This window comes from Morchella sextelata (genome assembly GCF_020137385.1).
Source record: "Morchella sextelata strain SCLS chromosome Unknown scls_31, whole genome shotgun sequence".
In the NCBI taxonomy this organism is placed as follows: Eukaryota; Fungi; Ascomycota; class Pezizomycetes; order Pezizales; family Morchellaceae; genus Morchella; species Morchella sextelata.
This window is the reverse complement of record NW_025408646.1, coordinates 27,273-54,631: the sequence shown is the minus strand read 5'-3', so window position 1 is coordinate 54,631 and position 27,359 is coordinate 27,273. Positions and strand designations below refer to the sequence as shown.

The following is a 27,359-nucleotide window of genomic DNA, read 5'->3' as shown; positions in this document are numbered from 1 at the left end:
TTGATATATAATACTCGAGGCTGTTTTTATTTTTTTCTCTGGGAGGAGGGGTCTCGCGCCAGACGTTATAAGGTTCTTAGGGACCTTCGGGAATGAAACGGTGAATCCATCCCCTTTCAAGATCACAAGGGCCAATAAAAGATCAGACTCCAACGCGGAAGGTAAAGCATCACCACCAAGGATTCAACAGAAAGGAGAGGAAGGTCGAGGTAGAGGGTTACTCTTTCAACTGAGCTCTCTTGGCATGCCCATATAATTATAATCCATCTTCAAACTACTGAATGGTAATTGTTGGATTTGCGGTTGAGCAAGCTTACGGGTGGTAACCGGTGCGTTCATGTCCAACTTGACAGAGTTGGGGGGAAGTCGTTCAAGTGTGTTCCCAATAATTGGCCCATCCCCTCTTGACCCGGCAGTCTACATTTTCGTTCGAATATCACTCCAAAACTCTGAAGGTGTTTTTATAGACAATCTGCAAATGTGCTCCTAATTCCGAACAACTTTGATATAGAGAAATCACACACAAATATGTACGGTTGTCTATTAATTGGGAGATCTCGAGAGGCATTGTCACTAGAATTTATGAAGAGTGATATTGATCTCACCAGTCCATTTAAACTCATTTACAACACATAGTCGGAAGGCTGCATATACCTCGTGAGTCGATCGGATGAGGGCCTCCGAGTGATGATCCATGATTAGGGAATCGGCAAAAGTGTGGGATATAAGGCCTTATTAACCCTTATCCAGTTCCAAAATGCAGCTATATCGTAAGTATAAAGCAAGAGTAATTTAAAGGTGTGTACAGCTCTGCGGTTGGATGCAGGAATGTTAACGCCAATACTCCATTTTGCTTTTTCTTCCCTTTCTTAAAGTTTTTTGTCTCCCAAAAGTATTAAAATATACGATTCGGGGTAGAAGAGACTCTTTCCGCCAATTTTAGACGGGATTGTAGCCCTAGAGCACCTACATATCGGACACTACACCTTCACACACTCCTTAAGATTAAAACTAAACGTACAACGGGTCATCAGTCATATTCAAATCTAAAAAAGTATTAAACTACACAAAAAGATATCCAAAAACTCGTCACAACTCATCGTCATCGGTCCCTCCTGATGATTCGTCCATTGCCGGGGGTTCCACGACTGGACTCTCTTCCTTCTTTGTCCTTGTCGGCTGCTTCCTCGCCGGCGCCCCTGCCTTCCCTCTACCTCTACCTCTTCCCCTGCCTCGCCCTCTTCCACCTCTCCCTCTCACTGTGGGCTCCTCCTCCTCCTCTTCCTCCACAGCATCCCCTACCTGTGTCTGGGATTCCTCCGGCGTCTTCATCAGCGTAAACGCTTCAAACGGCTTTCTCGGCGGCGGCAGATCATCGTCATCAATATCACTCCGATCATGATCAGACGGCACGTTGGGGCGTATATAACCCTCTTCAGAATCTTCCGTATCCTCTGTTTCATCACCTGGCGGTGGTGCAATGGACTTCCCTTTGTCGACCTTCATTTTTACGAAACCATCAGATTCTGACTCACTGGGTGGGGCGACGGGTTTGCGTTTTCTGCTCGCTATCGTGGCCTTTGGTTTGGCACGGGATGCGCGGGTGGGGGCAGGAGCTGGCGGCGGCGATGGGCTAGGTTCTGGCTCGGGCTTGACTTCTACAGATCCGTGCGGTCCAGCAGGACCTGGGCCTGTGGGGGATCCGGTGGCCTCCTCTAGAGCACGGGATAGTTCGCGAATCTTACTCTTCTTGGAATTGAGGAGCACGGCGAACTTGGAGAGGAGCATCTCCTCGTGTTCTTTTTTGAGGTCTACGAGGGTGCTCAGCTGCTTGGTAAGTTTTTCAATCACTTCTTGCTGGTGCTTTAGCTGTGATTGGAGGTCTTTGAGCTCGGACTGTAATGTCTTGTTAGTATATTTCCGTGGTGTGCGGGATGAGGGAGATACTTACAGAGCTATCTGAAACGGCACCACAGCTATCGATGGCCCATTCGAAAATAGGAATGTCTTCTTCTACCTCTGGGAGCTTGATGGCGGCGATACGCTGCTTGATTCCACCAATATCTTGGCGGATCGTCAGCTGTTTCGGCGGAAATTAGCATATCAAGCTACTAATATCCGAACCGATAAAAAAAAACGCATACAGTTATAGAATTTTTATCCACTGAAGCTGCCATTTCAACCCCCCTGGGGACCAGCTGTGGCTCCGTGATTGGAATCTTCAGCAATACCGAAAAGATCCTCTCCATCTCTGCGACACTCCCGGTGTAGGACTTGGCTCGGAGCTCATCTAGTTTACTCTGTTTCACTACTCCCGAACCACCCAGTCAGTCACTGATCATTTCTTTCAGGCGGCAAAGCGAGACAAACATTTCAATCCAAAAGCCGACTCCCCGTCAGTCGCGTGCAGCTGTAGATTTAGCGGCGAGGAGGGATTCGTGGGCGTGGTGTGGAGGAGTATGTATTGGTTTTCATCTGGCGTGTCGTTTCGTAAGACACGTAAAAGTGTCCCCTTTGCTTGAGTCGCCGCCATCTCTTAATTGCGCGTTGTAATTGTTCGAGGAAGAGGAGACGCGACGACGACGGCGGGGGTGGAATGCGTCGCGCGCGTTGGAGGTCAGAGTCATAGTAGCACGTGATGTTACACTAATTACGCGTTTCGAGTGAGAGATTGTGCAGCGTTAATTAGCACACGATATTACATGTAGGTATCGTCATCGTCATAGTCGTCAATCATCATGTATGCACGATGGCACTTTCTTGCTTTCTTGGTGCCAGATGGTGTTCCTGCAGAGGGCTTGCTGCGGAGTTAAGCTTAAGCTTATCTCGCTCTGCGTGCGCTTTTGCGGGCCAAGGCGGTACATTTACTCCTTAGTTACATGTCCCGTCTGCAAGGCGTCACGGATTCTCCGCTTAGTCAAGCAATTGAGGATGTCGTGTTTCACTGCATACAGCATACAGCATACAGGAGAGAAAAAAAATCATGTATCGCGCGGACTACCGCCCCTAGGATTCGGGGTCTTCGGGAATGTTTCAGGGAAAGCTCGGAACGTCTAGGAATCCCGAGTATTAGGATGGGCCTGCGAAAAACAGCGTATGCCATGCCTTACCGCCGAAACTCCCTCCGGTCATGCGGGTAGGTTCTCAAGCCTGGGGTAAGGTACTTTAGGTTCTCTAGACCTGGGGTGAAGCTTGCGCACAAGGGAGTGGGGAATCGGGGTAGTTGGGGGCTACTTGCGAGCACTGCGGGGTAACTATCGGACAAGTGGTATGTCGAGTACGGATACCAGTAGATACGCACGATACAGTGGGCAAAAGCAGTAAGATGAAGTGCTCCTTAAATGTCGCAACATAGAGTAGCTGGAGCTCATATAGCTCGTCAGGATAAGGTTTTTAATTAACTGTCCATCTCAGGCTAAAACTGGCAATCATTGATCTCTGATGCGCGATATTGCGCAATCACGTGAAGAGGGAATTATCTAGGGTTAGGGTGAGCGTGTCAGATTACCGTAGTCCGCATATGGCGGTAATCGTCACTGGTGCGTCAGAGCGACCAACGTAACCCCATCATTTCATTTTCAAGGCCCGAGGGAAGGAAGGGCAGAAGGACGGGGCAGGGCAGCGCAGGGGAGCGAAGGGAAGTTTGATTACAATCTGCGATAGATGCCTATCTGTGTGTGTGTGTATATGTGGGTGGGTATGTGTCGTGTGCTTGAGTGAGTGAGTGAGTGAGTGTGTGTTCAACTGCAGTCCGGGACACAAGGGAACAGGAAATGGAGAAAGACAAGGCAAGCAGGCTGCGAGGGAACGTTACAGGCTACCTATCTTTGTATCGATCGAGAAACAAGAAACACGGCCTGTGAAAGGGATGCTGTTCTGAAGAGCCAGACAGACCAGCCACAGGGCCCGGACAGAGTCAGTCCCATTGGAGAATTACCGTCATCTTAAAGGCCATCTTCTTCTTGACCTTCGACTTCTTCTCATCTCCACAAACACACGCACACACATCACATAAACATCCCCCTCCTCGTGTTTGCTCTCTATTCTCCTATTCGTCTATCTACAGTCTAATAGCTTGCATTTGTGATTGTGGCTTGCTCACTCGATGATTTCAACTACATGAGCTAATCTACATACACTACTTACTCCACCACCACCACCACCACCACCACTCTACAACTGCTGCAGCAGCCATCACATCACATTCCTCCCCCCACCCACCAGATTTCTCCGCATTATTCAACAACCTCAACCTCTCAACACTTCCCCCACATTCACACCACACCGCATCATTCACACACCCTTACAAAAGGTACACAGGCTTGGAGAGAACAAGAGAGACAACACACCTACGCATACTCTCTAATACATGGACACTCAAGATGCTCCCTCTTTGCCCTCGCCACAGAATACAGAAGGAGAGGTTGAGAGATCCTCTACCGGACCTTCTCCTCAAAAAATGCCAAACTCAACGTGCTCCTCCCCAGGTCCCCTAGAATCTGTAGACGAGCTCTACGCCAGCTCAACCTCCTCTGCCTCGCCCGCTTCACCCAAGCCCGCCTCCCCAGTCTCTCAGCGCTCCATCTTCCGCCCGCCCGCCGAGTCGCCGTCGCCCCGTCCCCCACCTCGTGCTTCACCTGCTAGGACAACCGAGGACCCCCGCTCAGTACTATTTGATGATCATGTGGCATCCGCACATGTTCCGGGCAGTCTACACCTTGCGCCAGATAGCACCATCGAGCGCCTCATCGAGCGCCAGGGTGCAATCATGCTAATTCGTCAGCTTGCGTCTGACCTAGCTCACCGAGACCGCGAGCTTGTGTCTGTACGTCGGCGCACAGAGGAGCGCGAGAGGGCGCTCAAGCGTATGCTAGTGGAGGTGGAGGTCTCGAATGCTAATATTGAACGTCGGCTTGCCACGGCGACGCTAAGCAGGGAGGACGCTAGCTACACCGAGAATATTGACGAGATGATGCAGCAGGCAATGAGTGAGGAGGACACATTCAGTGTTGTAGACGACTCATTTAGTGAGCGCATAGACTGGGATGACGGTGCCGGGGATGACCTGGTCACGCCAAAAGCAACGATACGGGCACGTTCGGGGGTACGGGACAGTGACACCTTCTCGATCACATCGGCCGGGTCTATGAGTCGGCGGAACTCTACGCTGAGAGGCTGGAAGGACTACTTTTGGGGGCCCAAAGGAGCACAGGAAGAGTACAACAGAGGCCGACCAGCGTCACTGCTGGCTAAGCGGAGAGGCATCACGAATGAGACCTTTTCGCCACCGCCAGGCCTGGATCGAAACGATCCGGATAGTAGGGCGTCGAGTAGGGCGCCGTCGATATATAGCCCGACGTCACCGGGGAAGCAGGGGCGGGCAGCTAGTTTCCAGATTTCTTCTACGATACGGGGATCTGCGCCGCCGCCGTCGTCGCTGTATACTTACCCTCATTTCGCTTCCGATCAGTCACACCCTACACCGGCGCATTTCCAGGCTGCCTCATTGTCCCATAAAGACGGGGGTGTTGGTGATCCTGCAGATAATCTGGCAAGAAGGCGGACATCTAGCACAGTCGCCGCCTGGGCCCTGCGCCTCGTAGCCCACGCCCCGCCGACTGACCAAGAGAATCAGCAATACAATCCCAAGAGCCCACAACAACGTAGTGTCAGCGGCCCCGCCGAACCCTCAGACCGTCGTCTTAGCGCTAGCTCGATTAACCGTGAAGACCTGCAGCGCATCATGGCTAAAAACACCGCTAGGGTTCAACCCACTAGTCCCCGCCGGCGCGCCCTCTCTTCGGCATCTAACGGTGGCGCGCCACCAGCTAAGTTCTTTCAAGGGACAGGAGATGCTAGCGCTAGTGGAGCGGCGGTGGGCCCAGTGGAGATGGATACCATTGTACCGCATGCGGTGCAGCCGCCGACGCTATTACAGTGCTGGAATGAGTACTATCCTACAGACTATCTGACGGATAGGTTTGGTTTTATTTATAATAACAATCAGAGGAATAGGACTGAGGGTCCAGCGAAGTCCAAGGGGCCAAAGGGTGAGGAGGAGGCAGAGGGCAGCAGTTTTAGCAGTGCTGACTTGGAGTTTCCGGCCACTGTCACCACTTCCGCTGCCTCTGCCAATCACACGCCTAATGAGGAGGGTGTTGGCAAAGAAAATGATGTTGTGGACCCAAAGACACCAACAAAGTGGCAAGAGCTACTCACTCGGCCTCCATCACCAAGTGTGGGTGCATCCAACGTCTCTCCCAAAGCGTCAATCAATGAACCACCTGCAAGTCGCAGAGGCAGTCTCGCAAAGCCTAAGCCGCAAGCTATGTCAATGCTTGACAAGCTCAGCACGCCCACACCGCCCACATTCTCTTCGGCGCCCCTTGCCCTACGCTCCCCACTTCACTCAGACCCCACTAACGGCACCGTCCGCCTACTCCTCGGCCAGCTCAGCGACCTTCACGACACTCTCCAGCGCGACCGTTCTACGAAGTGGAACGAATTCTTCCGCCATATCCGACGCGACCGTGAAGAAGCCCCAGAAGGCAGCGGTGTGGGTGACGGTGAGCTCATCGGCATTTCCACTCTCGGTCGTGGCGGAAAGGCCCGCTGGAAGGAGTTCAAGTCACTCGTACTGGGTGGTATTCCAGTTGCATACAGGTGGAAAGTGTGGGCGGAGTGTAGTCGCGCTACTGCCTTGAGAGTGCCTGGCTACTATGAGGATCTACTAGTGAATGGAGCCGATGACCCGGGAGTACTGGGACAGATCGAGATGGATATCAATAGGACTCTCACGGACAATATCTTCTACAGGAAGGGCCCCGGAGTCGGTAAGCTCAAACAAGTACTTGTAGCGTATAGTCGCAGGAATCCTGCAGTGGGGTACTGCCAGGGTATGAACATGATTGTAGCGAGCTTGCTGCTCATCATGCCGAGTGAAGAGGACGCATTTTGGGTACTGTGTAGTATTGTGGAGAAGATACTCCCAAAGACGTATTTTGAGACTAGTTTGCTTGCGTCGAGGGCAGATCAGCAGGTAGGGTACCCCCATTGTCTTGTGTGCTTGTAATCACAGCATCTCACTCGTTTTTATGACGCCCACTAACCCCACTACAGGTGCTCAAACAGTATGTCCGCGAAATCCTCCCCACACTCGACGCTCACTTGTCCAAGCTTTCGGTTGAGCTTGAGGCCCTCACCTTCCAATGGTTCTTATCAATCTTTACCGATTGTCTCGCCGCAGAGGCGCTCTTCCGTGTCTGGGACGTCGTTCTGTGTCTCGTCGGCTCCCCATTCCTGTTCCAAGTATCTCTAGCGCTGCTCAAGTTAAACGAGAAAGCACTGCTAGACTGCAATTCGGCTGCGGGGGTTTATAGTTATCTTAACGGCGAGATGACGCATCAGGGTATTAGCATTGATGGGCTCATCAGAGAGAGCGATGCCATGAGACATGTGGTTAAGAAACTAGATGTAGAGAGACGTAGAGAGAAGGCCGTCGAGAGGGAGCTGGCAGATATGGCAGGGAGTGAGGCGGCCCCTGGCGACATTGCTGCTGCTATGGAGGACTCAGTCAAGTCGCGGGATCCTGTGGTGTCTCCGGACCCGGCTGTTTCCCCGGAGCTGGTTGTTTCTCCAGACCCGGTGGTCTCGGAGGCGACGGTCACGCCGCCGCACCCGCTTTCGCCTGAGACTGCGCCAGTGGTGTCTGAAGCAGAAAGCTCACCTGCACCAGCTAAAGCGTTACCGGAAACGGTGGAGACTTTGGAGGAGGTAGAGGAGGTAGAGGAGGTGGAAGAGGTGGAAGGGAAACCGATAGCAGTGATGGTGGAGGACGTGGACTTGGGTGCTACCAAAAACCTTGAGGTTTCGGTATCTTTGACCCCCACTCCCGAACCGGAAATTGAGAAGTCGGAGAGCCCGGCGATGTCGCCTAGGTCGTCGCCGATGCCGTCGGCTACTGCGGCCGCAGCGTTGTTGTCCGCTATATGATGTGCAATGGGATATGTGAACGTATTTTTTATGCCTTTTTCTATCTTTTGGCATTGGTTTGGGTGGGGCGTTGGGATTTATCTTTTTGTCCTCTCTTTTTGTGTTTGCATGGGGCACTTTGGTTATATAAAGTGGTATTACCGGTGTTTTTGTATCTATTTCCTCTCTCTTTTTTTTGGCTTCTTTTTTACTTATATTGGGTGTTTTTCTTTCTTTCTTTATCGTTCTCTCTTTCCACTCTCTAGGGTCATTGGTTCGGGTGCTTGGTTTATTGGTCGATTTTAAACAGTGGTCGGCCTGGGTTTTTCTTTTCCTTGTCTTTTCTCTCACCAACTGCGAATATCATTTACGGAGTTTGTCGCTTTTCTTTCTTTTCTTTTCGCTTTTTGTTTATCTATGCTGTCTGTCAGTACTTGCTTGGGTCTGGTTAGGTTATGTTAGGTCTGGTTTGGTCTGGTCTGGTTTGGTTAATTTCGGTGTTTCCTTTTTTTTTTTTATTGTTCTACTTGATCATCGTAGATGCGAGGGGATGTCAGACTACTTTACATACATCGTGGGAGAAGGAGAGATAAATTATACTCTTTTCCTTTATATTTTACATAGAACAACGGCGGGGAAAAGAGTGGTGATGGGGGGGGGTATCATGTACTAAGTCGTATATATATATATATATACAACATAATATGTTTAGTATCTATGGGCTTTCTTGTACCTACATATTTTTGGTGAATAGAGGGGAGGAGGGGTGGGGGAGGTGTTTCGGTGGTGCATACACGGGGCGTTACTTATGGCGGTGCTCTGGGCTCGTTTCAAGACGGAATATTTGAGGATTTAAGAATTGGCTAGTAATCTTGTCCGCGGGTTTTGTCATGGTGTCTAGGGAGAGTATTCAAGCATAAAGACCTGAATTCCGCGGTTCTCCCATGCCCACTTCTGCCGCCAAGGCAAGATGGCCGAGTTGGTTATGGCGCCAGGCCTGGGTCCCACTTCTGTCGCCAAGGCAAGATGGCCGAGTTGGTTATGGCGCCAGGCCCGGGTCCTGCAGAGGGCATTACTAACCCCCACGCTAATCACTAAGGTCCTGGTCCAGCGTTATTTTATAAAAAGTTTGAATAAACACATGCCAATCAGCTTAACAGGTGGTTTCGTGGTGTAGTTGGTTATCACACAAGTCTAACACACTTGTGGTCCCCGGTTCGAGCCCGGGCGAAATCATTCTTTTTTCCCTAGGAGTGTTGCGAGTATTCCTGTGTCTGATCAGTTGAAGGGGAAAAACTTGGTTTTGGCTTTTGGTTGCTGTGGGTAAAGAATTATCATGCAGTGATCCTCACAAGGATTGATGGCGGGTATCTATGTATGCTTTTTTTTTTCTGCGTTCGGATCGGCGGGTGGGTTAACTGTTGGGTTTCTGGTACTTGTATTGCTTTGTAGTCTTCGTATCAGAACATTTGTGGGTTTTGGATCATTGCCCAAACCTTGGGCCTGGGTAAGAGGCAGTGGATGGGGGGGGGGGCTTCTGTATGATCGGGAAATGAGAGCTTGGATCATTGACACCCCCCTTCGATCCCTCCCCCTGTTAGACATACTCCTATATATACTAGGGTCGTTATAAATGAGCATGATGGTACGGTTCTTGGATGTTTCAAATAGCGGATTTGAGCGCCTCTCCACGGTCGCTATTGATTTCAAATAATGCCGCATAGAGCGATTAGAGTTTCTATCCTGGTATGAATAGACTGCACACGTGCGCAAGACCTGGAACTGGAACTGTGGTGCCACGCCCCTAGTTAGCATGTTGCGGCGCTTTTCGGGATTTGTGGTCATAATATTCCTGGAATCCGTAGTGTTGTATGTTTGACGGCTGTTGTTTCGTTTCCTGGCTCTAGCTGTGTAGTTGCTTTTTGCGCGACTGGGGGTTTAGGTTGTCTCTTTCGTTGGTTATGCGATATCTCTAGATTTCAAGGCGCGTTTTATCGTCGAAACCCCCGCCGTCAGGTTTCGCTGTCGGATTTCGCTGTCGATATAACACGGCTAGAGCACTTCTGTAGAGCCACAATATGCAGCTAGCTAGAGCTACACACGCATGCATCACCGCGCCGCACCCGCACCCGCATCCGCATCCGCTGCGCAGGTGTCAGTCAGTGCTGTGTATGCACCCTCCCTCGCACGCAGCCACGCACATGTCCCACCCTCGGTACCTACTCTATGTACGTACTCGCGATAGTGCTGTGCTGCCCCAGAGCAGATTTCCGCGAAGAGTGTGTATTGATTGCGCCTCGATCATTGGGCCGGGAGGTGTAGGAGTGGCTTACATAAGGCGGCCCCAACAGTAAGACCTGGGGGCCAGGAACGTGGAGCGTGTGCCTGGTGACTGGGATGACTGACATCACACGCACAGCACAGCTCTATCGATCCCCTGGACGACGACTGCTGCTTCTTCTTCTTCTGCTGCTGCACCGTAACCACCATAACCACAACCACAACCATCGCCATCATCGCCGCCACCACCACCGACAGCAGCAGCAGCAGCAGAGATAACAGCAGTTCAGTCCCAGGACGAATCGAGAGACCAGAGAGCTTCAGTTAGCAGACGATCAAACAGCCAGACAGCCAGACAGACAGGAGATAATAGCTAGCCATGACACAGCCCTGGGACTACATCGCCGTACGCCCCCCCCCCCCCCCCCACTTTCCACTCCTCCTCAAAAACCCCAACTAACAACCCCCCCAGAAAGTCGTCAACATCGGCGACAGCGGCTGCGGCAAATCCTCCGTACGTCCCCCCATCCCCTCTCCTCCCCCCATCCTCCCCCATCCCCCCACTCCCCTCCACCCACCCCCCCGCTAACACTCCCCAGCTCACAATCCGCCTCTGCGAAGGCCGCTTCACCCCCACGCACGACGTCACCATCGGCGTCGAATTCGGCTCGCGCATCATCCCCTGCGACCCCACGTCCCCGCTCCCCAACCCTCCCAAAATCAAGCTGCAAATCTGGGACACCGCCGGCCAAGAGTCCTTCCGCGCAATCACGCGGTCCTACTTCCGCGGCGCGACGGGCGCGCTGCTGGTGTACGACATCACGCGGCGCGACACGTTTACGCACGTGCAGGGGTGGCTCGAGGAGCTGCGGGGCGCGGCGGAGCCGAACATCAGCATCATCCTTGTGGGGAACAAGAGCGACCTCGCCGAAGGCGAGAACGGCGGGGGGAAGCGGGAGGTGGGGATTGAGGAGGCGCAGGAGTGGGCGAGGGTGAATGGCGTCAAGGCGGTGGTGGAGACGAGCGCGAAGACGGGGGAGGGCGTCGAGGAGGCGTTTGTGGATGTGGCGAGGGAGATTTATCGCAATATTAGGGACGGCGTGTATGATCTGAATGACCGTAGTCATGGCATAAGGGCTAACTCGAATACGGCGAGGACGAGCTTGAGTATGGATGAGACGGTGAGGGCGAGGGCGAGGGGCGGGTGCTGTTAGCTGTGGGGGTGTACGTAGTTGGGTTTACTTGTTTCTTGTGTGATTGCTTGTGTTTTTTGCTTGCTTTCTTGCTTTTCTTTATTTCTTTAGTTCTGGGGGTTGGGTCGTACTAGTGGAGGTTGCGGCGGCGGCGGGAGAGAGCTCTTGCTAGCTATCTGCCCGGGGGGAGGCTGCGGTTCTGGTTTCTTTTCTTTGGGCGCTGGGATAGGACATCATTCGGGGCTGGGGTTTTCTTTTCCTTACATATATTTCGCTTGCGGGACCTAATGATTCCATACGGGGGGGGCATCTCTTTTGTTACCCGCACAAATTTTTCGTTTTCTACAAAGTCAAAATACATACACATAAATACATACAACATTTCAGAGCTAACCAAAGATTTATAATCATTACTGTGAAGAGACGACCAAGTGAAAAAAATGCAAATCCGTTTTATTACCGTGATGATTACTTACCATAACGCCTTTAGCTAAGTTCAAGTTGTTAACTGTTTTTGCCTACGAAGCGGGGCTGCTACTTCCCCCACCTACTACAAAAAAACGACAAACCAATCATTACCCTAAACTAAAAATCCATCTCAACGCCCACACTCGCTCCATACCACCCCTTGACGCCCTTCGCGCCCCCCTCCCCAAGAAACCCCGCAATGCCCCTCTCCCCCTCCTCCAAATCCTCCGGCCACTCCACCTCGACACCCAACCCCTTACTCCCTCCCGCCTTCTTCCCCCCGGGCGCCCCCTCCAACATATCCCTCGCCGTACTCCAACTAAACCGCACCACCTCCGCCCTCCACCCAAACACACTATCCATCTCCCCCCTCAACCACTTCTTCGTCTTCTCATCCCCCGGATACCCACTCCCAGCCGCCTCCGCCCCCTCCCCACCCACCAGCACCTCCAGCGCCTCATCCCTCGTCACCTTCGCACACACGCTCGCCGCAGACACAATCGGGTACAGGCTATCCGCCTTCTTACTCACCGTGACCCGCACCGTCGGAAACCGCTTCTGCAGCTTCGCCTGGTACGCCGCGGGCGGGCCGACAGTGTCCACATATACCTCAGCCACATTGACGCCGCGCTCCAGCACGCCCGCGATCAGCGCCACGGTCGCGTCCAGCGCCTGCGCGTTCAGGTTGTATGCCGCGCCGCGCAGCATGCCGGCCGAGATGTCCTTCGCGGAGAGGGCCTGCGTCGCCCAGCCGATTGCGGCGTGGAGCGGGGAGGCGCGCGTGGTCAGCGTGGCCATGAGTGAGGCGCGGAAGGCGGGCGTGAGCTTTTTGGAGTCGTCGAAGTTGTGCGAGGAGAGGAGGGGCGCGTCGGTGCTGAGGCAGTAGGCGATTGCGTAGACCATGGGGCCGAGGACGGGGCCGCGGCCGGCTTCGTCGACGCCGAGGATCACGGGGGTGGTGGGGGAGGCGGCGACGCGGGGGGGGATGGGGGAGTGGTAGGTGTACGTTGTGCCAATGGCGAGGGAGGCGCGGTCGACGGAGGGGAGGGTGGTCGGGAGGAGGGCCTCAGGCGCGGGAGAGGGCTCGGTGGAGGGCTCGGGGGAGCCTGTGGATGACATTTTGGTCTGGTATTGTGGGTTTTGAGGTTTTGAGGTTTTTGACTGGAAGTGTAAATCTAGACTTTCGGTGCGACGCGATTGATCTTCAGACAGGGAACGCGACTCCCACGTGGCAAGAACCCTAACCCTGCACAAGAAGCAGATCTCACAGCCAAACGCTCACTCGCAAATTCCACAGCCATGGATTGTTCTTCTCGGGGCTCTTTGCGGTCAGGATGTGTCGTGCTGATGGTTGTGGTTTAGGGGCCAATGATTGCTGTGTCACCTTTTTTGTAGCTGGCTGACGGGCTGGGCTTGGCAGGGGTAATGATTGCCCTGCAGTTAAACGTGACTATGGCGCCTATTTATAAGGATGTGAAGATAACATCTAGGTTGCGGTTTGTTTAGGCCTGGTACACTTTACTAGTGGATAGTTTAAGCCTGTGCGCCGCAAAACACGGTTAAGAGATGTGTATTGATCCATATGGATACCCGTCTACCGGAGATGACCGAGAAGTCCCTTCCCAGGGGGTTGCACTCACTACATGTATACGTATGTAATGCATAGTGTAGTCCACGAGGACGAGCGTCCTTGTGTCCTTGCCTTGAGCCCTGAGGATATGGCCTCGGTGGCACTCGGTACCAGCGTGGTCTAGGAGGGCGAGGTCTATGGAGAATAGTATGTGTCCTTGCCTCGAGGGACCTTGAGGACAATCATAGATATTATATATGGCCTGTAGGAGAATCATATCTCAAATATGAGTACTATACAACGGTTAATGTTATTATAATTATATATATATAGACCAAGCACAGGTCAACCATACTTGGAGGGAGAAAATGGCTAGCATCGAAGGATCTCGAGGACACATCCATAATACCTCGAGGACAGGCAAGGACAAGAGTTGACGAGGACGGTTCGAAACCTACCCTCGAGCTTTCTTGTGGACCACACACACACTGGTGTACGTAATGCATACCCATTTCTGAGTAGGCAGCGCATGGACCAGGCAGTATATCCCCCTTTTTGTCGACGGCGATGGCACAAGAGCGAGTTGGCGGGGATACGGCTAGCTCAACGATCAAGTCTATTTGTAAAACGAGGTGGTAGAGTGCTGGTATATATGTGGTTGCCTAGAGTTGGCACTTTGGTCTGCAAAAGTAGGTTTTTGTACAGCGAAGATAATAGACTTGATTGATTGACATTAAGGTAGTCCCTTTTGCTGTATATATAGCCATGTGGCTACTGTGTTCTTGTTCTCTTCTTAAAGTCTCGTTGTCTACATGTAGTTGGTTATATGTCCTTAGCCGATCCTAGCCCTTATATGTGTACATGTCCACTTGAGGTGCCGAAAGGCAAGGTCGGCAACGAGTGATCGCCCGTGACCCAACTCACATCCAGCCCGCGCGTCCCACATCACACTCCCGTTCCCGCACATCAAACCTAACCCCGCTAGCTCCCACTCCCACACTCCCATAACCACACTCCCTCTAATACTCTTACAACCATCTCCCCTCCTACACCAAATTCACCCATCCCCATCTCATCTCCAATCCCATCCCCCCATCCCTCCACCCCCCCACCTCCCCACCTCCCATCTCATCTTCCCCCCCAGTACTTACCCAACCACAGTCACCCAGCCACCACTACCACTACCTACCAACCCGAGGGGCCGCTATGTCAGATCTATCTGATCACAAGGCTGACGCTGGAGTCGGAAGGTCTGACATACTGGTCTCTGGGCGCGGCTGGAAACTGGGGACGTAGAGTACCACAAGTAGCCAAGAAGAGCGGTGCAGAGATATTTGGCACCGTCCATTTTAACTGTGACTGGCTACGAGGGAGTGAGTGTAGAGGTTTTTCTTGGGGAGGGGGAGGGGGTGTATAGTAATAGATGTTCCTTCGCTCCAGTCATGCCGCACGGGCTGAAAACCAAAAAGAAATACGTAGACACAATTCAAAGTCAAAAAAAACAGAGTTAAAAAACAAATTCCGTTCCAACCTAAAAAGCAGCAAAAAGGAGAGGCATCCCGCTCTGCTCCTTTATAGACCCAGTCACATAGTGTTTCCACCAACTCCGGGAGGTTCGAACTATCGAACTCGGCCCCTCTGGGCGACACCATAGCCAGTGGGCTACAGCGGTAGATGGGGTTGTGCCTTTCTAATGCTCCTATGAGAGTGCCTGATTGGAAGAGGGATGGATTACATAGTATGCTCCTACAAATACCCGGAATTGACACTACGTGACAGCTTTGAAACTACTACCGGCCCAGAAAAGAGATAAACCACACAGCGAAAGCTCCGCGCCCGGGGAAAGCAATACTCATTGCAACAGTCAGTGCTCAAAAGACCATGGCGGTAGTATTCAATGACGGTGTTTGTGCGGGCATGACTGTTCTCGCGGTTGGGTGAGATTGGTGAGGCGGGTGTTGTGCTGGAGTATAAGGCTATATTGGTTACAAAGTACGGTCTTCAATGCTACAATGTAGGGTGTACCAGCTACGAGGATGGTGGCAGGAATCGAGACACTGACAGATAATCAAAGCCCAATTAGGAAGACCAGCACAGCGGCAAACCTGTGATAGTCATTAACACCACGATTATCTATACCTACAAACACGATAGGCCCTTGAGTTTCGTACAAGCCACTGTGGTCTTGTCTTCGTTATTGATATTCATGGCTACTGGACTTTTATATAACCATCCTAACCCACCCTTTACACAACAAGAATGTATTCTAGCTTTACGTGAAACTCTCGCCAATACTCTCACAGCGCGCTCTGGAAGGTGATCGAGGTGGGGAGGTATTAACTATCTGTAGATATCGCCGGTAGGATAGAGTTCCAAAGAGAAAACGCAGGTTTGAGTTAGTTACTGCCGTTTGGGATGATCACTAACTGGCAGTTCGGAAAGCGTTGCGGGTTCCCTTCCGCTGTGGATTGATAGGGCTGATGGGACGGTTTACACCAGAATAATCACAGGCTAAAGTTTTGCGTGGGTGTATATTCTATTGCTTGATCATCACTCCGCAAAGGTGTCTCGATAATTTACACACCGAAGCTGTCACAAAGGTCCCCCGCAAAGAAAGCTTTATGCTAACCAGCTTCTCGGCATTGTAGTCTGCCCATCCCCAACATAAGTATAGCAATAAGATTCAGAAATCATCGAGCCTCCGGGAATCCAGCAGTCACGTAGAAAGAACAGCAGCTTACGGACTGACTCAACTACATGTACTATTAGTGCTAATGAATCAATCAACCTTTAGTGCCAGTCATGAGTTATCACTCGACCCGATCGAAGCCCCACGCTGTTAGAAGTATGGACTGCTTTCTTGGCGACCTCTAATAACTACATATAGTATAAAGGGGGGAATCGAAGTTTAATTCTAATACAAATCATTCTCGCTAATTGCCCTTTGATGAGGTCCAGAAGTGCCGACTAGCGAAATATAGTCGCTATAAACTAACCTCCGCGGCCGTCCATAGGTCTAGAACCATCTATCTATTACACCGCTTATCCCCTGCATCGTAGTTGGTTGTTTCGACTGACTCAAGTCACTGAACAATGATTTGCAGCATCTGTGCGCTACAGTAGACTCTCGCTATAAGGATACGGTCGGGACCAAGAATATGTATCCTTATAGCGAATTAATAGCGAATTATCCTTATAGAAAGTGGGGAATGCTAGCAAAACGGCGGTTGCGGACTGGGCACTGGTATCCTTATAGCGAGAGTCTACTGTATAATCAACTGCCTTAACCCAATACCAAAACCTCGTCTCAGGAGTCTGAGGACAATTGGCTATGGGGATCAAACTCTTTTGGCTGTAATTGATCTGTAAGAACATTCTAAACCCATTATAGATCATTGACTAAGGTATTTTTTTACAGATTTCACTAAGGCAAAATCTACAATCCAGGGGATAAGCTTAGCTCTTCATCCAAACCTGCTACACTCCAGGTGCTGGATGTGTGTCCCACAGATAGACTCTGGAGACGTGGCTTTGATAACTGCTTGGAGAGGTACTCTTCTACATCTACATACTGGTGCAGGAACTCTGGGCGGATTTTACCCGTGATCTATGAGAAGGCGAAGATATGGCTCCTCACCGCTTTCCCAGCCAGCTAGCAGTAAGATTGAGATCTATACATGTAGCTAAAGGCGTTCTGAAAAGCTGTCTTAGACACTGAGACCGAGGCCAGAGATGGTGTGTTCCGGGAATGGCTAAAGCGGGTGCTTCTTGGGCGTTGACATTGATCTACGACATGGACAACTAAGGTATGATGCATTTCCAGCCGCGAGACGGGAGGATCTTTGACAACAGATATGGGATAATGAAAGCACATACGAAAAACCACACCATAAACCAGAGACAGGTTGACGACAACAGACACCGAGGCCCATGGCCAACAAAGCCGCGATAAACGCACACACACACACACACACACTTGTAACCGACATCTCCCCCACCATAACGCCCCCGGGCCCCACCATGGATAAGGCGCTGGCTACAATTAGGCCACACGGATATATTACCCGCTCACAGATGGATGTGCGATTGCCGAGCTGGTCGAGTGACACGCCATGTCCACCGTCAGATTTTGCATCTCCCCGCATTTTTTCGTTATTTTCCCCGCAGTCTTGGATATTGGCGATGGTTCAGTTGCAGTTACACGATCTTCCCTTCCCTTCCTTTTCGCGGAGGTCTTAGAGCTCCCCCATAGGTCACGTCAGGTACGTACTCGATTATTACAAAGAGCGGAGGTGAGTATATTTTTTACAATAATATATCTCAGCTACAGCATTCACCGGTACCGGCCGCTGCTAGAGTACCAACGGCCTGCTCCGCTATGCCCGTTGAGAAGCGACATCAACGACTCGGGAAATAGCTATATAGCTTGTCGGTATATAGTATTTGAGTTGACCGTATCCCCGGGAACTCCCCTACCTGAGTAACACCCACTGTTGCAACAAGGCGATATTTCTTTTTCCCTCCACAGGGAAAAAAAAAAAAAAGAAAAACGAAAAACGAAAAAGAAAAAAAACTCAACACCTGACAGCACCCCCAATCTTTCTGCACGCAGCAGACCGACCGGCGAACCTACTGAGCTATATACATACATACACTCAATAGGTGTAGGCACGGCAAATCAATCGGGGGGTCTCCCTCCACAATTGCAACGGCGGCGCGGCGTGCCTTGTGATCGATATAACGTCTACATATAAAGCCCGCTGAGATCTAGGAGAAGGATGAAAATGAGGATGTGGGGAGTGGGAGGGACTTTGCGGCAGCACCCGCGATCACTCGAGGTGGGGTGGTTAGATTTTCTCTCTCATCCCGCGCGAGTGATGTATCATGAGGTGATCCTATCACGTGGTCTAACCTGGTCTAGTTTGGCCTGTACCACGAATGTCGTAGCTGAAGCACAACATGCTGACATCGGGGAGGTTAGAGTAACAGTGGGGGAGGAGGGGCAGCATGGTACGAAACCTAAATCCAAGAACGTCGCGCATACAAGCAGAAAAGCGATGCAATAAGGGAATCACACTTGCATTCACAGCAAACATTCGATTCTATCCCACATATATATGTGTGTACACCGCATTACCGAAGAACAAGTCTACCTACTTGCTCAGGAAAACCACCACATATATTCCCTCATAAAAAACAAGAACTGTATCTACAGAGGATTGCAACACCGGCTACTTTCCGGACAGGGTTAGGGTTTCCACGGTTTTCTCCCATGGTAGGTAGGAGGTCTGTAGCTAGCCAGGCAGGCTGCAGTAGTACATTATTTTTATCCACAGGGATGAGCGGGGAGGGTATATGAAGAATTACTTTTATCCGGCAAATGGTTTCCCTCAGGAGTGACATACATACAGTATGGTTATTTATGTATGTATGTGCGAGTAGGGTCAATTGCAAGTGAGCCGGCCGGCGAACGTCGGTGGGCGGTGGACAGTGGACCGTCGTCGTTCACTCACTCACGCTTTTTCCCTGTAAATGCAGGGAGCACGTTCACGCGCGTAGGCACGTATGTACGGGTATGTACTCTACATACATGTCGGAACAGGTTGGCTGGATGTGCCTCGCAATCGGGGACTGGCTACTAGCTATGTAACTAGCTGGAGTAGAGCATTTTTTTCCCTCGCGGCGCCGGGGGAGTTCCGTTTCGCGGGGTGAGTGATGGTTATCGGGAAAGAAGAGATTTTTATCATTGCGTGAAGAGGGAGTAAGAAAAGTGTTATGGAAAAGAGTGAATTAAGGAGAGATGTGCACTTTCACTTTTTTTTTGCTCGTGTTTCTTTCTTTGTGCTGGTGATCGATCATGCATGATGAGAATGTGCGGTGGACGATGAGTGGGTGGCTCGAGGTGGATGTCGCACACACACACGCTGCGCTGCGCTCGCTGATCGGCTCGGGTTGTCGTAGTTGGATAGACGGGGCTGACTTCTGGAAGCCGGGCTGGGGGAGATTCGAATCCTACGACAGGGTTTCCCCTTCGATTCCTTAGGCTTAGGCGGGGATTGAGTGTTGTTAGAGATAGATTATAGCTGCTAAGCTGGGCAGAGAAGAGAAGAGCAGAGAAGAGAAAAGTAGGTAGATGTAGATGATATACAGAGCTGACAGGCACACCGCTGGTTGTTTGTTTAAACTTTGGGGCTGCCTGGAGGTGTGTGGTACGTTATGGGTGGTGGACAGATTGGGACTGATATGGATGTGCGAGTTGGACAGACAGAGCTAGAGAATTGGTTAGTTCCAACGGCTTTTTTTTCGGTTTTTAATTTGGCTGGGCCAGCTAGAAGCCGTTACATACCCTACAAACCCTACATGATTTGATACCCACCATACCTACCACAGCGGGAAACGGATTTGAAGGGAGGGGGACCAGGGATCAAGAAGTAGATCCAATATTACGGAAAGGGATAAGGCGAGACGAGGATCACCGTTGGGCCTCGTCGAAAGAGAGGGAGCAACGTTTCGCTGCTGCGTTCATCTGGCGCGTAGCAGGAGAGGTCGCGCGTTAAGTGGTGATATAACGATACATGCAAATCTCAGTTGCAGTAAGTAATGCCATTAGCCTCTTATTTCATCGATATAAGGGGGGCGAAAAGAGATATATTTGTATCTATTGATCTTTTCGCTCACCACGAATTATGATCTAAATAGCTGCTGTGTACACCGGGATGTTGTTCCCTCCCGAGGCAACCTTCTTTTCTCTTTAGCTCTGGATGTAGGCCTCGTTCACTCGCACACACACTTCTTTCGTTTCCTGCTGCCGCTGCTTTGTTTGCTTTCACACAGGTTTCTTATTCATTGTTTGCGCTGTGCGTGGGTGATGGATCAGCAGCGGTTGTAAGCTCTTTTCTTGCTTTGTTTTAGAGAATTTCTCTTCGCGAAGCAGCAAGCTTTCTATCCCATTCCTTCAACTTCTCGAGTACTGTAATAATAATAGTATTCGATACTTACCAGCCGAGGTCGATCAACGCGAGAACAGAGGCACGCTGCTTCTGCTTCTGCTGCAACGCTAGGCTCACACACACACACACTCACACACACACATCCCATCCATCATCCCTCCCACCCTACCAACCCAGGGCTGCGCCATCCCCGCTCCCAGAAACGTGGGCGGCTCTGAGATTCGGTCTAGTGACCTAGGCTACATACGCCCTTTTCCTGTCTTTCCCTTTGACCACACACTTGCTCTCGTCTGTCTCGGGGGGAATGGTTCTTGGTTTTCTAGGTATTTTGTGCATGACTAGTTTCCCTGCCTTTTACTTTTCCCTACTACATACGTTCTCGAGTATTGTTGTTGTTGGTTATACTAGAGATAGATAGAGAGATAGAGATCTGGAGTGCGCATGCGTGAGTGAGTTATTGAGCTACTGTTACCGCTAATACTGGGTTGGCTTTGTAACCAGGTGCTCTAATCTACTGTTTGTGTTGCTTCGGATCTGGATCACTGGATCAGGGTCTGGGGTGCGGGTCTACCAGTGCTAGGGTACCCGACGACGGACGCCCGTTGCTGGTTGCTTTGCAAGTTGTTACTTTTACCTATCGTTACCTACACTTTCTATTTCCACCACCAGCAGCAGCAGCAGCAGCAGCACCACTCACTGCTACAACCGTCCATCACCCACTACTGGGCAGATAGACAGACCTGCCTGCCAGTGCTGCTGCTTCTACTACCATCACCTACCATCCCACATCCTACCATACCACCACAATCACAACCACCCCCCAAAACCCACATCCACATCCACACACAAGGTCAGTTCTACACTCTGACCTTGCATAGGTACAATCAATACCTTGCCCCTACAGTAGCCCATCCATCCATCCATCACTTCCTTATTCCTTACTTGATTTTTTGCACCCCTAACCCACGCACCACACTCTCTCACCACTCCCCCTCGTCATTCCTTCCACCAACCAACCCACCCCCCCTCCATCCCATCATCCCGCTGCCCGCGTTTAAGCCTCACGGAGAAATAATCTTGTCCATCCAAGCCACAACTACCGACTGACCTAATAACCTTACAGCCTACTACTACTGCTGTGCTATAGACAAACCTTCAACAACCACACACACGCCTCGCCTCAACCTTACCTCACCTTCCCCTACCTCACCTTTACCTCACCACCTCTCCCTTCCACAACACCACAACGCCTGTCAATTCCGCTCACTCCCTTTCCTTTCGTCACGGTTAGGTACCACCACCTCCCCTCAACCTGCCTAGCCTTCCCCCACGCACGACGCACACGCCCTGCAGCAGGAAAATTGCTGGGAAGGGTGCGAAAAAAAGGAAGGCTCGTCAGAGTAACGAAGGCTACAGGAGCCGGAGAAGGGGGAAATAAAAAAGGAAGGAAACAAAGGGAAAAAAAAGGGAAAAAAAGAAAAAACAATTAATCATCCCATTCATTCATCCATCCATCCATCCATCCCCCCCCCCTCTCCTCCTCCCCACCCCCGTCCACTCACAGTACTCCGACCACACTGCTACGCACAGGAAAAATAAAATAAAAATAGAATCCAGTGCCTACAGGTAGTTTGAGGGCAGAAGCCAGAGGGGAGGAAACAGATCTACACACACACACTCACTCAACACCACCACCACCGGAATGGCTCACACCGCCGTCGCGTCTACCTCGTCGGACGACGGCGAGGACATTGGCGCGCGTCTTCGGAAGCTAAATCTACCACAGAGGCCGCTGATCATGGACAAGGTCAACCGCCCGCGCCAGCGACACTGCGGGCACAGCGAAACCGAGAAGTGCTGGTGCTACGAGTACACGACGATGCTGCCCCGGCCTGAGTACGAGGGGAAGTGGCTCCCGGATAGCCCTGAGCCGCTGGAAACTCCGGCGAAGGTCTTGACGAACGGGAACAGCAGGGGCAGAGATGGGCGGGAGGACAGGGACAGGGACAGGGAGGAGCGCGATGCGGGTGGGAGCGGTGGTGCTGGGACGGGGACGGGGACGGCGAGAGTGAATGGGACGAACAAGTTGCCGGAGAAGAAGAAGTTTAGCTTGGGGCAGTACAAGGATAGGAAGCTGGCTGGAAAGACGCCCGCGAAGACGAATCCTTCTCTTCCCCCTCCTCCTCCACCCCCTCCTACTTCGCATCCTCCTGCTGGCGTTGCGGCTGCGGCTCTTGGTGCTACATCCAAGAATTCCCCTATGAGGACAGGGGACAAAAAGTCGGTTTTATTTACTTATTTACATGCATTTTACAACACCCCTGTACTACGAGGGTTTGGGGAAAACTTCACAATTGCTGACGGGGTTCGTGTAGGTCCAAGGAAGGCTCAGTGGACTCCCAGGAGACAATCCGGAACTCCAGAGAAGCTCGACGGAGCCCAATTTCGCGACGAAGCCCTCCACGACGAAGCCCTTCGCGACGGAGAAGCCCTTCCAGGCGAAGCCCTCCACGGCGGAGCCCGTCGCGGGACGATCAGCCGCCTCCCAGGAAACGACACAGGACCCCCAGTCCTCAGCGACCGCCCCCCCAGCCAGCTCCAGCTACTCCACCACTCCCACCGCTGCCCCCATTGCTCAGCCCTACGCTCCCCCAAGCTATTGAGGATGCTCTCGCGCTGCTGGAAGAAAACAATAGGTCACGCGGTGGCACGAGGGAGGACGGATACGACAGCTCAATTGCTTTGAGCTCGCGCAAACGGCAACGCGCACCATCCGATACTGAGCGTCCTGGTCGAAAGACTGTCGCGCCAGGGAAGAAACTGCCGGGATCCAGCACGAACACGCCATCGTCGCGCTCCCCACGCAACAATCCCTCACCCACAAAATCGGCCGCGCCCAGCAACAAGACCATCAGGACCAATCTTGGCGGCAACACAACCCCCAAAATGGTTGCGTCGAAAACAGTGCAGAAGCGACCGGCGAGCCCCAAACAGTCGTCGCCATTGCCGAGAAGCTCGAAAACATCTTCAAAATTCCCGCCGGCTTCGGTGTCTGCTGCTGCGGGCCCGGAAAAGAAGTCGCTGATTGTCCGGCTGAAATTCTCAAAGAGACGCGCGAAGGATGTCGCGATCCTGCTGCTGCTCAAACCTAGCCCTAAGCGACAACGCCAAGATGATCATCTGCTGCCGGCGCCAGCCGCGAAGCGACAGGCTGTTGCGTCTGGGAGATCTCCCGCTTTCAAGTCTCCCGCTTTGAAGGTGCCGAAGGAAAAGGACATAACAACCACCCCTCCGAAAAAGGTCAATGGCCATCCCACCACGACGGCTCTGAAAAGGACGGCGTCGGAGGGACATGCGCAAACACCGAGCAAGGATGAAAGGAATGGTGGTGCCCCGAGAAAGCCGTTGGATCACTCTGTGCAGTCCAGGGTGGAGAATTTTAGGGCAGAGTATCAGAGGTATATAAAAAAAATTCCAAGACATGCTTCCATTCGTTACCCTATTTTTTGCGTGCATTTGGTGTTAATGTTTTTGATGTTTTCTTGCAGGTATGCGGAGTGGGGGAAGCTTTCGAAATATGAAGCTGACAGAACATTCAAACACCAAACTGAAATTGATAAGGAAAAGACCCGATACGCAACAGTAGTAGCGGTTGATTCCGTCCTATGTTACATCCTTTCTTTCATGTGTGAAGAGGAGGCCAAGGCGCTCGAACAGCGATCTCCCCCGATAGACACCTGGCGTTCAATTGTTCCTTTATCAAAGTTTGTTGCCGAGAAATGTTATACTTACCCCCCACTCCATGGTCTGTGCAAACAGCTCGAAGCTATTATCCGACAGCACCTGTTTGATATGGAGATTGCTGCATTCGAAAAGGTACCACTCCCGGACTCCGCCTCCAAAGCCCCCACTCCCGACTCGGGCACCAACACAAACGGTGTCAGCATCGACCGCACAACCTACCTCAAGCACCGAAGCACCATTGTCCGCGAGGCCCGTGAACTCAAGGACTGCTGGCTCGACGGCATGCGCTACCTCACGCTCGACGTCATCCAAAGCCAGTTCCCCCACACCTGGGCTGAGCGGTCGCGCAAGTTTGTTGATCCCACAGCGTCGACACTGAAGGTGGGAAAGTACAAGCACTCGTTTCAGCTGCCGCTGCATCCGAATACGTGTATGATTGAGGCGCTCAACTTTGGATTTCTGTTTCTGCAGGAGTGGGCAGCGGCGGAGGGGATAAAGGATTTCAAAAGTAAGCTGGGTGTCTTTTTATGAGCACCCACCGACTGATGAGGGGGAGGGGGCTGGATGGCGTGGGTCAAAATAAAATGGGATGATTTACAATGAAGTTAGGAGACAAAGGATATATGGCTTATGTGTGGGGCTTCTGGAAAATGGACCTCTTACTATCACTCGAATACACTGACTGATCGACTAACCTAGCTTCTAATGTGGGAAAGGGGGCGCATTAACTACTAATGAATTTTTCTGTCTATTTTTTTTATACCTAAAAACGGTGTTGGGCCTGGCCTTTTTTTTTCTTTACGGGAAGGGGATTATTTAGGGGGTCATCAATTTCTTTTTTTAGTTCTTTTCTTTTCTTGGTTCGTTTTCCTTTTGCCTTTTTCTTTTCCTTTTTTCATTTTGTTTTTGTGTTTTTTGACAAGGGCAAGGGAGTTTTTTGTGTTATAAATTTCTTTTTCTTTTTTCTCATCTCCTTTTATTTTATTTTATATATGTTCCTGACCTGATTTGTCATCTTACAGCTTTAAGTAGTAGGTATTCAATAATTTCCTCCGCCATATTTGTTCCTCTCTATCTTCTTTTTTCTTTTTTCTGGTTTTCTCCGGCTGTTATCTTATCTTATCTCCATCTTATCTTCAGCGAATGGATCTGAGGGAAGGGAGATGAGGATTGGGGATTGGGGATTGGGGATTGGGGATTGGGGATTGGGAATAAAGACCAGCAGCTACGTAGTGTTACGATGATGCTTTTCTTTATCTTTTTCTTTTTTTTTGGCTTGTTTTTTATGTCTTCTTTGTGCGTGCACAGCACGAGGTTTCCTTCCTCCCTCATCATTCCCGTGAGAATGATGGCTGGGGCCAAAAAAGTGGTATTTACGTCTTTTCTTTCTGTTTTTACTCTTCTCTGATGATATGGGCCTGTTTATACTACCTACTTAACTACTTACCACCCCCAACCCCCGCTATTGTAGCCTCCTAGTCTTTATTGTTTATTACTCACCTCACCACATATCGTCCTCCCTCGTCTTTTTACCCGGCTCACAGTAGCTTGTGTGGAGCGGGGAGTACCCATGGTGCTTTTTTTGTTAGTCTGTTTGGTTGTTTATTGGGTTGTAGGCAGTGCTATAACTGGAGCTTTTATGCCTGCCCCTTCGTTCTTTTTGTCGTTTCTTTCTCTGTCATTGAATACGCGTTGGGATACTTTACCACACCCTTCTTCTTTTTCTCTTGTGTTGTGTTTGAACCTTCACTTCCTCCTTTCTCGTTGCGTTATGTTTCGTTACCTTTCTTTTGGGTTTCTCCACGGCGCCTTTCTGTTTTCTCCTTTCTATTTTCTCTCAGCTGTTGTTTTTTTTTCTTTTGGGACATGCGGTTCAAAAAAACTGTTCTTTTTGTGTCTATAACTTTTTTTCCCTTCCCCCCTGGCTAGTTGTAGCTATTCTATTCTTCTTTTTGAACTTTTTTTTCTGTGTTTTCATGCGTGTTTTTAGATGATGGGTGTAGTAGGTGTACAATATCGATGGTTCTTGTCTTCCCCCCCGATTTTCTTTCTTCTTCGATAATCCTCTCTTTTTTTTTTTTAGTTTGGCCGGGGGGGAGAGGAGAGAGAGCAAAATAAATTTCTTGCATATGATAATGGTTTGAATACGGATACGGGGTGGTGATGGTGTGCGATGTGGGAACGCGATACCCGATGAGGTGCTGTGCACCGAGTGAATGGGAGGGAGAGTATTGGGTTTAGGTGGTGGTGGTGGAAAGTGAATGTGAAAGTGAAAGTGCAAGATCCTGTTTCATGCATGGTTGTAAGGATATTATAGGGCTTCGTGTGTTCGAGCGAGACTTGTACCTTCAAAAGAAATACTTGCTGTCGTCGAAGTAGACAAATTTGTCTCTATTTCGACTCCGGCCTCTAATGTTCCTGGTTCCGTAGACGGCCAGTCGAGGAAATACATGTACATTCACCCTGTTTCCTATTCTCCGGGGCTGCCGAGGAACACTCATAAACCTGGGCACAATATTCCAGAGGCTTTTAAGGGCATTAGAAAGCTACCTACCATCTACCGCTTCCTATGGCCTAATCAGCTGAAGTGTCGCCCAGAGGGGCCGAGGTCGATAGTTCGAACTTCCCAGACTTGGTGGGAAAACATACACTGTGTGACTGGGTAAAGGAGCAGAGCGGGATGCCTCTCCTTTTCGCTGCTCTGTTTTTTTTTTTTTTTTTTTTTTTTTTTTTTGGTGGATACATAGCTTAGTGGGTAGCATGAGGTATAATGTACTTACAACCTACAATACGTTAGAGATCCAGCTAGACATGCTACTGGGACGAGCCCTTCAAGGTAGTGGGGTAGGGAAGTATGTAGTAATCTCGCTTGCTTTTTCTCACTCGCACTTTTCACCACTTACGCCATTTACGGGGAAGGCATGGGGGATCCCGCTCTTCATACTGAAGTTCAAAGAGGATCACGGTTTTCAGGCAACCATAGCACACAGCACATACTCGCCCAACACCGACGCTTAGACTAGGAAAGAGGGCGTAACATATGAATACGGACACACAGGGGGCGGTCTGCGTTTTCCAGCCATCGGCCCAGCAAGCTTCAGCTCTGGGCTTCTACCACGTAGCTTCTTCATCCGAGACGAGTCGTCCCAGAGTAGCAATCAGCTTATTAAGTAGCCAGTGACT

At 50.9% G+C, this 27,359-nt stretch overlaps 6 protein-coding genes across 6 annotated transcripts; 4 read left to right on the top strand and 2 right to left on the bottom strand.

Annotated features, from left to right (window-relative positions):
- Positions 1-1,089: 1,089 nt before the first annotated feature.
- On the bottom strand, positions 1,090-2,533 carry H6S33_009811 (uncharacterized protein; the record flags this gene model as incomplete). Its single annotated transcript, XM_044841241.1, has 4 exons — positions 1,090-1,896; positions 1,952-2,080; positions 2,145-2,308; positions 2,371-2,533. The coding sequence occupies 4 exons, from the start codon at positions 2,531-2,533 to the stop codon at positions 1,090-1,092; spliced, it is 1,263 nt and encodes a 420-aa protein (XP_044687519.1).
- Positions 2,534-4,369: 1,836 nt separating this feature from the next.
- H6S33_009810 (uncharacterized protein) lies at positions 4,370-7,992 on the top strand (the record flags this gene model as incomplete). Its single annotated transcript, XM_044841240.1, has 2 exons — positions 4,370-7,039; positions 7,120-7,992. 2 exons carry the CDS (start codon positions 4,370-4,372, stop codon positions 7,990-7,992), a joined length of 3,543 nt encoding a protein of 1,180 aa, XP_044687518.1.
- A 2,638-nt stretch (positions 7,993-10,630) lies between these two features.
- H6S33_009809 (uncharacterized protein) lies at positions 10,631-11,465 on the top strand (the record flags this gene model as incomplete). Its single annotated transcript, XM_044841239.1, has 3 exons — positions 10,631-10,657; positions 10,724-10,765; positions 10,851-11,465. 3 exons carry the CDS (start codon positions 10,631-10,633, stop codon positions 11,463-11,465), a joined length of 684 nt encoding a protein of 227 aa, XP_044687517.1.
- A 564-nt stretch (positions 11,466-12,029) lies between these two features.
- Positions 12,030-13,031, bottom strand: H6S33_009808 (uncharacterized protein; the record flags this gene model as incomplete). Its single annotated transcript, XM_044841238.1, has 1 exon — positions 12,030-13,031. One exon carries the CDS (start codon positions 13,029-13,031, stop codon positions 12,030-12,032), a length of 1,002 nt encoding a protein of 333 aa, XP_044687516.1.
- A 4,060-nt stretch (positions 13,032-17,091) lies between these two features.
- H6S33_009807 (uncharacterized protein) lies at positions 17,092-17,899 on the top strand (the record flags this gene model as incomplete). The annotated part of the gene is made up of 4 exons (XM_044841254.1): positions 17,092-17,140; positions 17,194-17,217; positions 17,650-17,744; positions 17,807-17,899. 4 exons carry the CDS (start codon positions 17,092-17,094, stop codon positions 17,897-17,899), a joined length of 261 nt encoding a protein of 86 aa, XP_044687515.1.
- A 4,235-nt stretch (positions 17,900-22,134) lies between these two features.
- On the top strand, positions 22,135-24,707 carry H6S33_009806 (uncharacterized protein; the record flags this gene model as incomplete). Its single annotated transcript, XM_044841253.1, has 3 exons — positions 22,135-22,712; positions 22,808-23,890; positions 23,981-24,707. 3 exons carry the CDS (start codon positions 22,135-22,137, stop codon positions 24,705-24,707), a joined length of 2,388 nt encoding a protein of 795 aa, XP_044687514.1.
- Positions 24,708-27,359: the final 2,652 nt, after the last annotated feature.